Source organism: Agelaius phoeniceus, chromosome Z (assembly GCF_051311805.1).
Source record: "Agelaius phoeniceus isolate bAgePho1 chromosome Z, bAgePho1.hap1, whole genome shotgun sequence".
Taxonomy (NCBI): Eukaryota; Metazoa; Chordata; class Aves; order Passeriformes; family Icteridae; genus Agelaius; species Agelaius phoeniceus.
Genome location: NC_135303.1, coordinates 79,640,312 through 79,656,200, shown reverse-complemented (window position 1 = coordinate 79,656,200; position 15,889 = coordinate 79,640,312). Strand labels below are relative to the sequence as shown.

General features: G+C 37.3%; 1 protein-coding gene across 4 annotated transcripts in view; it reads left to right on the top strand.

Annotated features, from left to right (window-relative positions):
- NNT (nicotinamide nucleotide transhydrogenase) overlaps nucleotides 1-13,469 on the top strand; it is a 43,216-nt gene extending 29,747 nt beyond the window's left edge. For all 4 annotated transcript variants that reach the window (XM_054651919.2, XM_077171624.1, XM_077171626.1 and 1 more), the window contains 4 exons: nucleotides 752-833; nucleotides 8,356-8,474; nucleotides 9,171-9,286; nucleotides 10,546-13,469. In XM_054651919.2, coding sequence (XP_054507894.2) covers nucleotides 752-833; nucleotides 8,356-8,474; nucleotides 9,171-9,286; nucleotides 10,546-10,695 — 467 coding nt within the window. In that variant the 3' untranslated portion in view covers nucleotides 10,696-13,469. The remainder of the gene's footprint in view (nucleotides 1-751; nucleotides 834-8,355; nucleotides 8,475-9,170; nucleotides 9,287-10,545) is intronic.
- The last annotated feature ends 2,420 nt before the right edge of the window (nucleotides 13,470-15,889 follow it).

Genomic DNA, 15,889 nt, shown 5'->3' with positions numbered 1-15,889 from the left:
CCTGAAAGGAAAACTCAGATAGGGGACAGTTTAAGACTTCTCCTTCAACTAAATGGCATGACTATCATGTTAAACTTATTTTAGCGCTGGAATGTGAAGAATGCTAAAATACAAAGTTATCTTTCATTTTGCTTCAAATTTAAAGAGACCATCAGTGAGGTAGGGTTCTAATTTGGTAAGCTACCTTTTTTTCTGATGAAGCTTGCAATCGTCTTGAAGGAGTTTGCCTCTTTCTCCTGTGGTCAAACCTGGAGCACACCATTAATAATAAATGTTTTTTATTTTTATCTTGGACATGGTTGCTCTGATGAATTAGCTCAGAGAGACTGAAAACATTATTTGCTGCTAAAAGCCATATCTAGCTACTAGATTTGCATTAAGCAATTTGAAATTCTGTTGAGGATAATGGTTGTGAAGTAACCTGACAGTCACCCTTTTATCAATTTTTCAAAATACCTGTCTGAAACATCCTTTTCTGATATAGAAAGGAACATGTCTTTTTGTGAAGGTGAAATAAGTGCTTTTGTAGTTTGACTGGTCAAATCACTGTAAGTGGTCAGGAGATCAAAAAAGAGATTAATTACAGTGGTCAGGCTGGGAATGTAGGAGAATCTGATGTGTGTTTTTTAAATTTCTTTCATTATTTTTAATTATGAGAACATCTCTGTGTGTGGACGGTGCGCTTATTGTCTGCAACTGGTCTTTCTGCACTAAAACAGGAAAATATGTTAAAATTTTGGAATTCTTTCAGGTTATGGCTTGTGTGCAGCAAAAGCTCAGTACCCAATAGCTGATCTGGTGAAGATGTTGAGAGAACAAGGGAAAAACGTTAGGTAAGTGCTTTTCTTGATGAGAAGTATTACAGGTGGTTTGTTTTGTTTTCTTTCATTCCATTAAAACCGCTAGTTTTGGTTTAACGTTTTTTTCAGCTTTGACAGAGGCACAGAATAGCAAAGTTAAAGACACCTCTGAAGATTATCTAGTTCATCCAGCCCCCTTGCTCAGACCAGGATCAACTCGAGAAGTTGCCTGGAATCTTGTCCAATTGGATTTTGAATATCTTGATGGAGACTGACAACCTCTTTTGGGCAGTTTCTTACAATGTTTAGTCATCCTTAGGGTAAAACCAGTTTTTTCTGTGTTGCAATTTGCAGCTGTTGCCTCTTGCCCGTTCCCTGGATATCCCTGAGAAGAATTTGGCTCTATCTTTTTTTAATATAGATGCCCTTCATCTATATTTATATACAGCGATAAGATTCCCTTGACCTTCTCTTCTGCAGGCAGAAGAATCCCAGATTTCAGCCTCTCCTCTTATGGCAGATAGTCCTAACCATTAAGCAACTTATAGGACTCCTACACTTATGGGGCTCCTGTAAGATTTTACTGTTGCAGACAAGACTGCTATTAGAGTTTGTTGAGCATCTCATGAAAGGATTATGGAAGTGCATGTCTCCAGTTGCATGAATTTATTCTGCTGGAGTGCTATTCCAAAAAACAGAGATAATTCTTAGGTTTCCAGTATTGGCCTCAAGTCCTTTCCTCCTTCAGTTTTTCTGTAGACCTTATAGATTCTCAAAGTACTGGAAAGCAAACATTATGTCTATCTTGCTGATTGTTTGAAATTTTGCTTGTTTTCTATTTATGATAACTTAATATTTTAAAATCAATTGAGGCTCAGTTTTCATTTCAAACAATGTATTTTGGCAGATGCTGGTTAGCCAGACTCATTCTCTGATTTCCATATGTTTATTTCAATTAGATGGTGACTTCCCTTTGGAATCGTTCCTCTAGTAATTAGAGTTTTTTGGTTTTGTTTTTCTTCTTCCACTACTTTTCCAACCTTATTAAAAAGTTGTCTGTAAGCTTTTGCAGCATATTACAGCATTGTGTTGGGTAACAGTAGAGTTCTAGGGTTTAGCAGCAATGACTTGTTAGTGTTTAACCAGGATTTTGCAATTTTGCATATAAAATTGCTTTATGGATGTATTTGTTTGGGCATACATGAGAAATGAGGGTTTGTGGTGGTGTATTTGCTTCCTGGAGCAGTCTTCACACCTAGATTCTCCATGTTTAGCAACAGCTCTGTGTCCAGATCGCATTTGAGGGCACCTTAGTTGTGCAACAAAAAAACCCTTTCATGGCTAATGCGATGACAGTCTTGTACACTTCCGGCTTTCCTTTTAGTGCTTCTGGGGGGTTAGCTCTTTTTTGACCAACCTTGGTGAAATAAAAAAAAAGAAAAAAATTGGTTTTGCCTTTTATGTTGGCTTTGCAGGGGAGAAAAGTGAACGAATCCTTGAAATAAATGGCTTATACTTAAAATGAATCAATTTCAGGAAGGGATCGCTGCAGTGGTTACCTAGTATTTTAATGAAATAAATCTGTATTTACAGTTTGTGGTAATTCAGGCCTTTCATCACTTTGCTGAGCTCCCATGGTGTTCATTGAGTGCAGCTGTTGTCCTCTGGTTTCAGTAGGCCTGGAGTGCCTCGGGACCCTAATGCACTCACCATCCAGATGTAGTGACACTCTCACACACACACGCTGTGGAGGGCTGCCAGCATGGACACAGGATTGCATCAGTCTGTAATGCCCATCGTGTGCCAAGAAAAATTGCGACTGTCATATGGTCTGGTTTTTTGTTTCATGGCTCACCACTGATCCAGAGAAGCTGTTGTTTTAATTTGCTTTGCCTATAGCCATAACATTCTCATTGAAGACCGCAGATTATATAACATGATGCGTAACCTTTGACTAGGATTTAAATTTAGAAATACAGGAGAGATTTTGGAAACTTTAGACTGTTTTAGTTACTCAGTTGCATAGCTAACATCATTGCTCACTTGAGATGGTTTTGCAGCAGATCACATCTTTAATGCATTAGTAAAGTCACAGAGAAAGCTGGATATTACTGAGCCTTGAGTATAGCTTTCCCTTGTCATGGATGGATAAACAACAAAACTTTTTATAGGCTAAATCCCATAGCCCCCTGAATCTATTGGCCTTGGAGAGGAAATGGCTGTTCTACAACTGGTGTTGTATTTCTGCAAAGTTAGAAGTAAGTAAATTGTTGAAAGTTCTTGCCTTACTGAAGTTCATCAGTAATGTTGAAGTTCACATATAATGTTGTTTGTAGAACTCTGATTGTGAAATTCTGATTTTTCCAATATAATAAAACTATGTTCTGTAGTAATTTTGTATATAAAAACATAATTACAGTCTAAAACTGTATGTTCTCGTATATGCAAGGGTTGTTGATGCTCTCCATATCCACATCCAGGTAATTGTCCTAGTTTTTACCACAGTATAACTTTCTTGAGACATTTTCTGTCAATGTGTTTTGTTCTCCTGCAAGATGTTATTGATAAGAAAAATTCATTTTGGTATGGAAGGACTCCTAAAATTATGCTTCATGCAGACTTTCTAAATAATTACATAGTTAATAAGTTGATTTTCTGGGAATTCATAGTTTAGGGACATGCACATGGCCTCTTTAACAGCTTTTCAAAATAGTTGCTAGGAAGTTAGTGTGCTGGTTTGGGGTTTTTTTACCTTTTTAAAGGTAGATATCTTGAAGGACTTGGATTTCTGTCTTTTGATGATGGAGAATGTAATTACTTTTGAACAACATGAAAACAAGAGTTTTCTACATTTTTGAAAATATGGTAGTATTGATTTAATGTTGTACCTGTGTTTTAAAGTTTTTCTTATTGATATGTCAGTGGTTGAACTCTAATCAGATGTGTTTAGTGTTCTGATCTTTTTCTCCACTCTTTAATTTCTTGTAGGTAATAGAACATGTGTGTGAGTATCAGTTACACATTTATCTGCAAATTAATAAATAAGCCTGATTACCTAAAACTATTTATGGTATTAATTTAAAACCATCATCTGTTGTGGCTCTACAAGAAAATCTAGAAGAATTTTAAAGGATGAGCCGTTAAGATGCTGTCCCAAGCAGCCTTAACACACTGTGTAGCTCACGTGCAAGATGGAAATTATTGTCACTGATGAGAGGAAGCATAAGGACAGTGTGTACTGGTGCAGGTTTCTGGGAAGCTGAGTTATTATACACAGCATGAAAACAGAAACTGTACCTGTGTGTCAGTTCTTGGTTTGTTGTAAAACTTTGGTGTGTGGGTTCTGAATTATTAATGCTGCACATGAAGGGACAGCTGAAGTCCAACAGGTCTGTTTAGCTCCAGTGCTTTATTGCTGTAGTTAGAACTTGCAAGCCATGCAGTGCCTGATCGCTTCTGCAAGGATGCAGCTGTAACTGTGTTTTCCTGGGGGAGTATTGTAGATGGGCTGTTTGTTCCATATGTGTCAGCTCGCCTCTGGATGACCTTACTAGGTCAGTATATGATGCTTTGTGGTTGTGGAAGCAGGGTCTTGTTTTTTGCCTGTAGTTGGGTTCTTGGGAAGGCTATTGCGCAGAGCTAAGATCCATCTGCATCTTGCCCCTGCTGTCATAAGCTATAGTGGTTGGAAATACAGAGCCAGTACCAGCCCTTACTTAAGTATGTGTAATTTAGCTGTCTAACTTAATTTAAGTGTAACTGGCTTGACTGCAGCAGAGCCACCAAGCTGGATCCATGCCATAGGACTGGTTTTGGGGGCCTTCAGCATGACAGTAAGTCTAAGCTAGCTGGGCTAGCTTGTAACTTACAGTTGTCCATACCTATGATAAACATTATACTCTAAGTCATGCTGCACTGCAACTGTTACATGGCAGGATTCAAGATGTGGAATACTTGAATGACGTACTTCTCTGTTCATATAGTTTGTTGGTGGCTTTTTTTCCCTTCCCGTTACCTAGAGTGATGGATTCTTGTTTTTACTGAAAACAGAGCTGCAGAGAGGTGTCTAAATAAAGTGAATGAGATGTGAGAACCTGTAAGTGAAGCCAAACCCTTGGGCAAATATGACATTTAAATTGTTGAGTAAGCTCACTTAGGCACCAGGCAGATGTTACTTTGCTCTGCCCAGCTCTGGTATAATGACTGGAACCCTATCTTCACATTGATGAAGTGATCTTGAAATACTTCTGTACTGAGTTAGGTGCTGCTATTGTGAGCCAGCTCTTTCACTTTTGATTACAAGAATGTTATCTAGCCAGCTGTAATAAAGATAGATACTGACTTTATAAGCTGTATGAAAAGTAATTTATATTTTGAGATTTTTCAATCATTTTTCATGCTATAGCTGTCTTTTTGATATTGCTGAGTTCATACTACTTCAGCCACGTTCAGTCCTTTCTATCCCCCTCAACTCCAAATGCAGTTTTCTGTGCTGAAAGTGCTAGATATGTGTATGTCATATGTTTTAGATGTTTAGCCTATATTTAAAATAAAATGCTGCACTTTTTGTATTACTTAAAAAAGTTCAAAACATAAACTTGTGCACTGTGTTGTCGTTATAAAACTATAAATCTAAAAGGTATTCAGTAGAGGCTGGTTAAAAGAGTTGAATATCCTTGCCTCAAGCTGTTTACCTGTGAAGTCTAAGTAGCAAGGTGATGTACACTTACTTCAGTATTTGACAATTGTTGGTGGTAAGCAAGCCCCACATTATGTTTTCAAGGTCAAAAGAAAAAATTCTTGTTGAATTCTGTGTTTCAGTGAAATACTAGAATAATGCTTCAAGTCATACACAACTATGTGTTGTGGTTTAAGATTTCTTCTTGATTTTTAAACAAACCGACCAATTTAAGGGAGTTCCTGCATTACTGATGACAAAAGAGTATCAAAGAAACTTCACAATTTTTCACTTGAAAGCACTTTTGCCATAAAACATGTTTCCCTTTTAAAATAATTTGTGTTAAATTTTTTGAATATGAATGAGGTTCATGTTATGAACATCTGAGACAGCATATGTAACAAAATGTTCCTGCTGAAATGCACGTAACTTTGAAGAACTGCTGCTGTTGTGAGTTGGAGACAAGATTGCTGCTTTTATTAGACTTATTAGGAGCCATCAAGGATTTTTAGTATCTATTTTGCATGGTTACCTGAATTCTGAATCCTGCTTTCTATTGGATAGGCTGATTTCAATCCAGAAGTGTCTAAGTGTTACCTTGTGACATTGTGAGCGTCTTAGAGAAGCTATAATTTTAAATTTCTCTTTTTTTACATTCCTGCACATCCAATTTTGAGTAGTACTGGCAGACTACTGTCATATTTGGTTAACAGACTCTTACAAGCAGACTTTTGGGAGTCACTTCAATATTTGTCCAAAAAAGCTTTTGTATGAGCAGCTTTCTCAAACTTTTTGAATACACAGTATGTGGTTTCAAGCAGAGTCTGTCAGAAGTCTCTAACTACTGATGGTTCATGCCATAACTCTTCCTGTATGAAGATAATTTGCCCTTTCTTTTCTTCTTTCCTTGCCTCTTGCCAGGAATGGCGAAGTCAAAGGTGAAATTCATTCTCTTGGCAGCTTAAATTTTGGCTTTCCAGCCCTTGAAATAAGATTGTATGTGTATATAGTACTTAATAGAAACCTCACGAGTGTTTTGTTTTGTGTATTGCCAAAGCAGCTTTGGTCACAAAGGCACTCAAATAATTTTATTAGACACAAAAAAGAATTTTGTTGGAAAATCTATTTTCACTGCCAGAGGAGTGATGAGTTTTCTCAAGGGTACTTCAGAATAAGAGTTCTCCTACTGTACTGTTAGTGATCAAATTTGGTATATTTAAGATCTATCTGCAGTACTACACATGGCTTGTGTTACTGAGTGAGTGGTGTGAAACATAAGCTGTTAGTAATTTGTGCTGTATGTTTACTCTCCTTCTGATTCTAGGTATTAGCCTTTGCAACAGGGTTCCAAATGTTTACTAGTTGAATACAATCTATTCCCGTTCTTCTTTAAAAGCATTCCTTCTAAAACTAGCTTTTATCCTACTCTTTGACCTAGAGCTTAAAGCTGTATTATATCTAGTATTATGTGGATTAATCATATGTCCTTAATTTTGTTGCTGGAGTTCCAATTGTCTTGTATTTTATTGTATTAATGTTGCCTTGATGATGGAGTGCTCAGTTGCCCATTTAAGGATGTATTTGTTCAGTCTTTAATTCACAAGTGATCTGGGTTGATTGGACTGTCACTCGTGGTCCGTCAGTCATTCCCATTGCAGTGGAGTTGAAAATAGAAGTATATGACAATCTATCTGTCATGGCAAATTGATTTATTAGTAATTCTCTCCTTTCTGAAGAATTCTGAATTACTTTCATTTAATTCCTGATTTACCTGGATTTCTGTTCAGAAGTTTCTCTTCCAAAATCCAATAATTCAAAAATCCAAGCTTTTATTTGACTATTTTCCTTCTCTTCCAAAGTATCTGTAGACTTCTGAATTAAACATTATCTTCAGCCCCATACAATCTTAATCTGAGGCACTTCTGGTGTGCATGAGTCAGTATTCCATCTGGTGATAGCTTTGGAGATGGAAAGACAGAAAGTGCACATGACAGTAGGCATGGATATTCCTTGCTTGTAAGGGCCAGTAGATGATCAGAAGAGTAACAACAGGAAACAGATTTGCTTCTAACGAAATACGTCTTTGATTTGCAGCTAAACCAGTTTAACATCTCCATTCTGGCTTTTTCGGGTTTGTAATCTTAGGGAGCTGCATACATGCCTGAGCACCCCAGGTCTGTTGGTCTGTCTGAAGCTTTAGTAACTCATGAGCAGTGTATTTTCTCTAAGTTGTTTTTGAGCTGTTCTGAAAACATTTTAAAAATGTTTATGCTTAAACTGTTTGTTTCTTAGCTCTTTACCTTTTCACTCCCCATCCTTTTTTTGGTCCTCTTTTCATTTCCTCCTAAGGTCAATCCGGAGAAGAAAGTGGCATGTTAACCTAATTCAGCTAGACATTCTCTTGTGCTTGAAGTCTTGTGCTGTTAATTTTTCTGTTGGATTGAAAGTGTTCGTACAAGTGTTTCTTGTACATACTCTAGACATATCTGAGTCAATAAAGTCATTTGTTAAGGGCATCTCTAGGTTTAGGAGTAGTTTTGCTTCTGAAAGGTGGCATGGTCTCTTGTCTTTCTCATGGCAATTTTATTTAAACACTGTGGTGTTTTCAGTCATGTAAAGGACCTGAAAAACATATTAATGTGGATGGTAGTTTTGGAGTTAAAAGGATCGTTTGTTAAAAGTCCAAAAGAATCTGTCACAAGGTTTGAAATACAGTACTGCTTGGAAGGTGAACTGTTAAATTTTAACAGATTCTTTTCATTAATTTCCATTTGTGCTTATACTTAAGAACTTCTCAGCCTTCTAAGTCACAGGTGACAGTTTTAATGTATAAAACACAGTAGTCCAAACTTATTAATGGAGTTTCTTCCCTTTTAGGTTTGGTATTCACCCTGTGGCTGGCCGTATGCCTGGTCAGCTGAACGTACTGCTAGCAGAAGCTGGTGTTCCCTATGATATTGTACTGGAAATGGATGAAATCAATGAAGACTTCCCAGGTTAGCACATGAGCCATAAGCTTCCACTAGATTAGATGATTGATTTGATTCTGTTTTTGCACTGCACAGGGATTTTAACAATAGAAAGTCAAGAAGTCAAGCCATTCAGTTTCTCTTTGTAGAGAACTAGAGGTCTTTTTGTGGGGGTGGTAGGTAGGGGGAGCTTTTTTTTAATTTCTTGTAGTTGTGAAGTAAATGGCAAATGCTGTATCCTTATCTCTTACTGCCCTGTCCTTGCAGAGGAAAATTATTATTACTTCTTTGGGTCAGTTATTGTGGATGACTTGACCCTGTCATGTACAGCATTGTACTGGCAACTTCTTGCTTTTTTACATTTTTATTTAAAAGGCAGAAGTTTGCTGCTAAAGGTTTTTCAGAAGAATATTCAAAAGAAAAGCCAGGCACAAAAAAATTTGGAAGTGATGTGTGTATTCAACCACATTTAAATATAAAAAGGTTCTAAATTTTTTGTGGCAGGGTTGAATTGGATTGTGAATGTGTGTAGTTTGTTAGAGGTAGCTGGCAGCACATTTGAACTCTCACATATAATTTGCTTGGGAAGTTTGTAAAATACTTGTGAGCATGCTTAACCATTAGGGGTCTAGAATTCTAGGATCTGCCTAGAATGTGCATCAGCCTCAATGTTTCAATTTCAGATAATTTTTCATCAGTGTTATTTTCTTTGTCTTGCTGCAGAGACTGACTTGGTCCTTGTAATTGGTGCAAATGATACAGTTAATTCAGCAGCTCAGGAAGATCCGAACTCTATCATAGCTGGAATGCCAGTTCTTGAGGTCTGGAAGTCCAAACAGGTGAGATTAATGGGGTTGAATTATCACCTACCTTTACCAAGCTTTTAAAAACATGGTTTGTAGGATAAGCTAACAGGATTCTTCCACTATTCTGGTTTCCACAAGAAGCTTTTCTTCAGGTTGTCCAATAAAATGGTCAGTGCTTTGCAAGTGTGATGCACTTTTCATGATTTTAGAATCATCATCAAGTGCTTTAGTGAGACCAATGATGACTGCAATAGAAAAGATCAGTTAGGCTGCTTCTACTAGAATGTGATTAGAATAAATGGTGGTCTGCTTACATTCACAGCCCTGAAACATTTCTGTACTAATTGCTGTTTTGTTAAGTTTATAGTTCACAACTTTAATACTGAGGTAGAAATACAAGAATTAATAGTATGCTTAAATAAAATAATAAATAGTAATTAAAAACCAACAAACATCCCTCCAAAAAAACCAAACAAAACCCCTAAAAAATGCATGGCTGAGACAAGTAGAGCACTTACACTATCCAAATTGAACCAACAGGGTAGTTACCTTAACAGTTTTGCTCTGATCTAAAGTACATATACTTGTGTTTCTTTGGTGTGAAATCTTTGATACTTTGTTCTGAATGAAGTCCTGGCCTCAGTTGTTCTGTGGGTTATCCATTCAAGTTCTCAGGCATATACATTTATTAGCAGTGTGTGCTGATATTGCAATTTGATATAGCAGTGTGTGCTATGTATTGCAATTTGAGAAATAAAAATGGACACAGTTAAGATAAAGTTTCTCAGTTTCTCTGCTAAAGATGCCATGGTTAACTAATTATACACTCAATAGGTAAAACTGGCTATTTTTTTTATGTCCTATGTATGAAGTAATACAGATGAATAGTAAAGACACTGTTGCACCAAGTATTGGTGTGGACACTTATCTGAATTTTGTTGCTATCAGGGAATTCAACACTTCAAAATTAAAGTTTCAAAACCCTTCAATGTCATGGTCATCAGTGGACATGCCATGCTTTGACTTTATTACATGGAATAAAGTAAATGCATGTGCAATGTCCACAATCTCTTAATCTGAAATATAACATTGTTTTTAACAAGAAAATGTTTCTGAAATTGGTCTGGATATCAGTTCGTCTTCTATATTAAAATTTGAAATACATTTTCATAGCAGTGAGCACCCTGTTTTGGTCAGAGGTTTCTCTTTATTTGTTGGTTTTGTGTTGCCATTGTTTGTGGAAGGGTGGTGGCTGTGCTTTGCTGTTTCAAACATGAACTCTTTATGTGCAGGTCATTGTAATGAAGAGATCTCTGGGAGTTGGTTATGCAGCGGTGGACAATCCCATCTTCTACAAGCCCAATACTGCCATGTTGTTGGGAGATGCTAAAAAGACCTGTGATGCCCTGCAGGCCAAAGTCAGGGAATCATACCAAAGCTAAATACTGATTTATATTCTGCTCATATTGCCGACTACAGTTTTGTCACAGAAGTCACAGAAAATGAGAGGTGGAAGCATCTCTCAATGTCCTAAGGCAGCTGGCTTTTAGGGAAGACTGCATTGACTCCTAGGAGATGTAGTTCAGTCAGGGGATATAGACTTTTATAAAAAGATGGGCAGATTAGCCCTTCAAACTAAATCTCCAACGAGACAATGCATAAGAGAATAAAAATGTTTTTTTTTAAGGTCAACATTGAGCTGTTACAAGAAGAAACTAATAACTCATGGCCATCTTTAAATAGTTACTGACTTCCTTCTCCTTACTGTCTGTACTTCTGTCATGGAAATTCACTAAAAAATACTGTGCCAAAACTGTATTCAGTCTTATCATCAAAGCTGTTTTTTGGCTGGTATGGACAATGCAACTTTTGATTTCATCAAAACTTAAAAATAAATTTCAAACAGATGCAAGCAGAAGAAAATCCCTGCATGTCCCTTCAAACTCAGGACATTCTCTGAACTAGATGTGTACATGATTTGAGATCTAAGCATAATGTTCTTTTTCTTTTGGGGATTGTATGGATGCTGTGAATCAGGAACATTTTAGGAAAGTTACTTTACTTTAAAATGCTGTTCCACTTTTTATGGTGCACACTTATGTTAAATGAAACACAGGATATCAGGCACTTGCCAAGTAATCTTCAAGTCTGACAAGGAAATGTACATTTACTTGCACTGCTTACCTATTTTAAGCAGCTGCTAAATTGTCCATCATTTCCAGTTGTTGCCTTTTTAAGTGTCTGAGAAAAAATATGGTCCAGTTCTGCACAGGCAGAATGTCTTGCATACCTATCTGTTCACAGAATTTGGACCACAGTGTTTCAGTTTGTTCACTTAGCTTTTAATTGTACTTACTACTTTAGTAGTAGTGATGCTTAGTGATGCTTTCTTAATTAATATTCTTGTGATGCTGAAAAAAACACATTTGAATTCTCACTCTCTATTCTGCTCTTGTGAGATCCCACCTGGAATGCTGTCTTCAGCTCTGGGGCCCCCAACACAAGAAAGATGTTGACCTGTTGGAACAAATGCAGAGGAGGCCACTAAGCTGATCACAGGCCCTGAGCAGCTCTCCTGTGTGCACAGGCTGAGGGAGCTGGGACTGCTCAGCAGGGAGCAGAGAAGGCATGGGTGACACGTTGTAGCACTTTCCAGTGCCTAAAGGGGACCCCAAAGAGGGCGGGAGAAGGACTTTTCACATGGGCATGTAGTGACAGGACAGAGGGGAATGGATTCACACTAACAGAGGATGGGTTTAGACTAGATGTTAAGAAATTCTTTGCTGTGGGAGTAATGAGGCAGTGGAACAGGTTCCCAGAGAAGCTGTGGATTCCCCATCCCTGGAATTGCCAAGGCTGTATGGGGCTCTGAGCAACCTGATCTAGCAGAAGGTTCCCTGCCCATGGGGTTCCAATTGCACCTGGATGGTCTTTAAGGTCCCTTACAGTCCAAGCTGTTCTGTGCTTCTATATTTAAGATGCTGAAGTTCATTGGAATTTTTTTCTAAATAAATAAGCTATTGTTTGGACAGCACAGAAACATACTAAACTCAAAATCCAGTGCTTTGATTGACTTTTCGCTAATTTAATTAAAAGCACTGTTTAATTTCCATAATAAGTCCAGCAAATTTAAATTATGACATAGATTGCTGTTTCATTTTTATTCTAGTAAGTATCCTTGACTGAAATTCAAATATTTGCCTAATAACATGAATTTGTCATATTTCCATAATGATATAGCAACTGTCCATGGTGAAAAGGCAAAAAAGAAATCACTGTCTTTGTGTTAGAGAAGACAAACTATTATGAAGAAAATCTTGAAATTAATCCATCTTGGTCGAGAGAACAAACATTTTTTTATTACACCATGCATAGAGACCTCATATAAAATACAGCATTTCTTCTTGGCTACCTCTGTTTTTATGTGAAGATCACTTAAAACACAGATTTTGAACAGGTAATACATTAAAAATGTAACAATATATAGGAGATCTGTCATTTTTGCAGATCTCTTTTCTATGATTTGACAAAATTTTTCATGCAAGCACTATGTTGTATACTGCAGGAAAAGGCTTGTAATTGAATCTTAATTTAAAACACTGTGACAGCTATATTTGAATGTAGCACGTATGGCTTCTCAATTTCATTGTATTCAACTTTTCCTTCAGGTCTATAAAAAATAGGAGGGAAATTGGAGAAGAGGGAAGACAAAGGATTAATTCTCCATATCCCTCCTATCTAAGCAAAAGAAAAAAAGGGGATTTGAAGGGATCTAACATGCTAAAGCATTAATTTTTGTCTTGTCAAACTTCAAGTATCCAGCTGCAGTATGCATCATGTCTCTGTTCATAGATAGCTAATAAAAGATCTAGCTTTTCTTTAAAAAATAGCAAATGGGGGAGGGGGAACACTTTTTCATTTGTTCTTGGAGAAAAACCCCATTCTGTTACTTTGGGTAAGTAGTACCACGGTTCTCTTTAACATGTGCTTTACCGTGGAACACTAGATAATTGCTGAAGTGCTAATAAAAAGCCAGTTATTTTTCTCTGTTGATCACTGTGTTTGTTTTCTTCTGTTGTTTTTCCTGAGTAGTTAACTAGTCCAGTGTTACTTTTGAAAGTTAAAATAATCAAGCTGCCACCAAAAGATGTTGAGATTGAAGGCTGTAGTGAATGGAAATCATAATAAAATATTATTTTTCTTTTTTCTTTTCTAATTGCATTGGTTCTTTGCATTTTTTCATTCTAGGTTTGATTGTCACCTGACCATAGCAATTTCACTTAGCTTTTCTAGTGAATGAAAAGGGTTAGACAACTGAGAGTGATTGAACAAGATATGTGTTGCTTTTTTGAGATTAAAGAAGTTAAAAGAAAAGCTATAATAACTGACTAGCTAATTAACTGAGTAGTTAATTTTCTAGTAGCTGCAGTGTGAGATGAATACTATCCCTTTGAGCCAGATACCATGTAGATTTGCTTCCACTGTTTTTTAGTTCTGCAAGACTGTTGAGTTGATTGCTGTGATGATTCCAGTTTCTACCTTCAAAGGAGTGATAAGTGAATAATTTTAGCCATCTGACAGTCTGTTCAGTAATATCACAAGTCTGACAATACACCTTTCATGTTTTCCTCAAGCTTTGGTGAAGCCCAGACTGGAGGTCTCTTCCAGAGGCTGCAGCCTGGCATTGGCCCATGAAGTAACCTGTCTTCCCCCTTAATGGAAAAAGGGAAGCATATACAGAGAGCCTGCGGGTTTGTAGTGTGACAGAGGGCAAAGATCTAGCCTATGTCCTGTGGATCTGACTGCTGCTTTGAAGATTTTACTCTCTCTACCCTATCTCCAACCTCTTATTATCACCCAAGAGGTGTTTGCTCTAGCCTGACTCAAGCAGGCTATGAAAATCTGATCAGGCCATGGCAAACAGTGCAGCAAGAACGAGAGTATGTAGGACACTTGTCTCTGTTCAGCTGTGGAGCTTTTGCAGTTTGCAGTGTGTGTCCATGACTCACTAAGAACTTCAACCTTTGCTGTTTATTTTTTTTTAAATTTATTTCTGTTAATACAAATTGTTACAGTACTAAAGCTACAGAGAAATTTAGTTTGGAAAGATCTGCTAACTTGCATCAGTTCCCTGCTGAAAACAGATCCAATTTGATTAGATTGGTACAGGCTTTCATTTGAACTTCTTGGTGGAGGTGTCCGCCTCCCTGTTGTTGCAGTGTTCAATTCTTCCAGTGGGGAACGAATTATTTTTTTAAAATTGTAATTGGAATTTCCTTTTCAACTGTAATTATAATTTCCTTTACTGGAATTACCTGCAACCTCAGGAGACCAGTTTGCCCAGTTGTTCCAGTCTCCAGCAGCACTTCATACCCTTTAGCAGGCTGATGTGCTTACCCATCTCTGGAATGCATTAATTGTGCAAGCGTCCAGTCCCCTCTGCCATACCCACCTGGTGTTTTCTTAGACAAACCATATTGAACATCAGAGGAGGCTGAAAGGGAGGGGATGCGTGGGGGGAAGATGGACTGAAAACAGAACTGAAGCCCAACTATTTCCCATCATTTTTCCACTCTTCTTGAGCCAGAGACTTATTTAGATCAGAAATTAAATTTATAAAATATGGTATTTCGAAGAAACATTTCTTACTTTTTGTACTGAGAAGTACAACATTTTTTGTGCTGTTAAATTGGCTTTGAAATCTTTTGTAAGTAGGGCAATTTTACTGTTTAGAAAATAACAAGGTTTCCAAAATGACAAGGTTTCCATTATGTGATCTATCAATTTGTGTCTCTCAGATTCTTGCTTCTGTATAAGATGTGGTTTCTGAAATTCCAGTCTAATGTGTCATGTGTATCCCACTATATTGGTATCATGCAGCAAGCATGTAATTCTGATCCATTCAAACAGAGAAACTGGGGACTGAACCTGCTTCTGTATTGAAGTTTGACTAAAACCCCCAGCATCTGGAGTTTTATCCACTTGCTAAGTTTTGGATTCTGTTGGAGGGCACTGTTGGAACACACAAACCAGGATGTTTTTGAAACTAAGCCAGAAGATACATTAGCACCATGAAGGAACATTTAGTCTGTAGGACTTAGATTAGGGGTCATCTATAGTAAACATCTTCAAACAAATAGCAATGAATTTCATATCCTCAGCACAGAAGGCATTGTTTGCTAGGTTTGTTTCTAGAGTGCCAGTTGAGGAAGTCTTCCAGATCTGCAGTGATGAGAAACAATAAGCGGAAATATTTCAGTATCTTCCATTCTAAGCCTCAGTTATTTGTAGTAAGTAAACAGAACGTTTAAATTCAAAGAAATGCTCAAAATCAAGAGTGTTTTGCACTATCAGTGCATGTGAGTTTTTGTGTAAGCTTACAAATTTGCAGGAAAACTTTACAGAAGGGGATTTGAGTAGTAGGAGATCTGAGTCCTCTGTTCTGTACCTAAGAAGTGCAGTTCAAATACTCATTTCATAAGACTTGCAATGAGTATTGTTCCATCAATATGATTAGTGTGGGGTGGTTTATGAATAAACGAATTACAAATGGTAATAGCTTGCATAATCCAACTGCTCTGCAGCTGCCCAGAGGATATATTGCATTGATGTCTTAGGCTGTTTTGATACATGGCT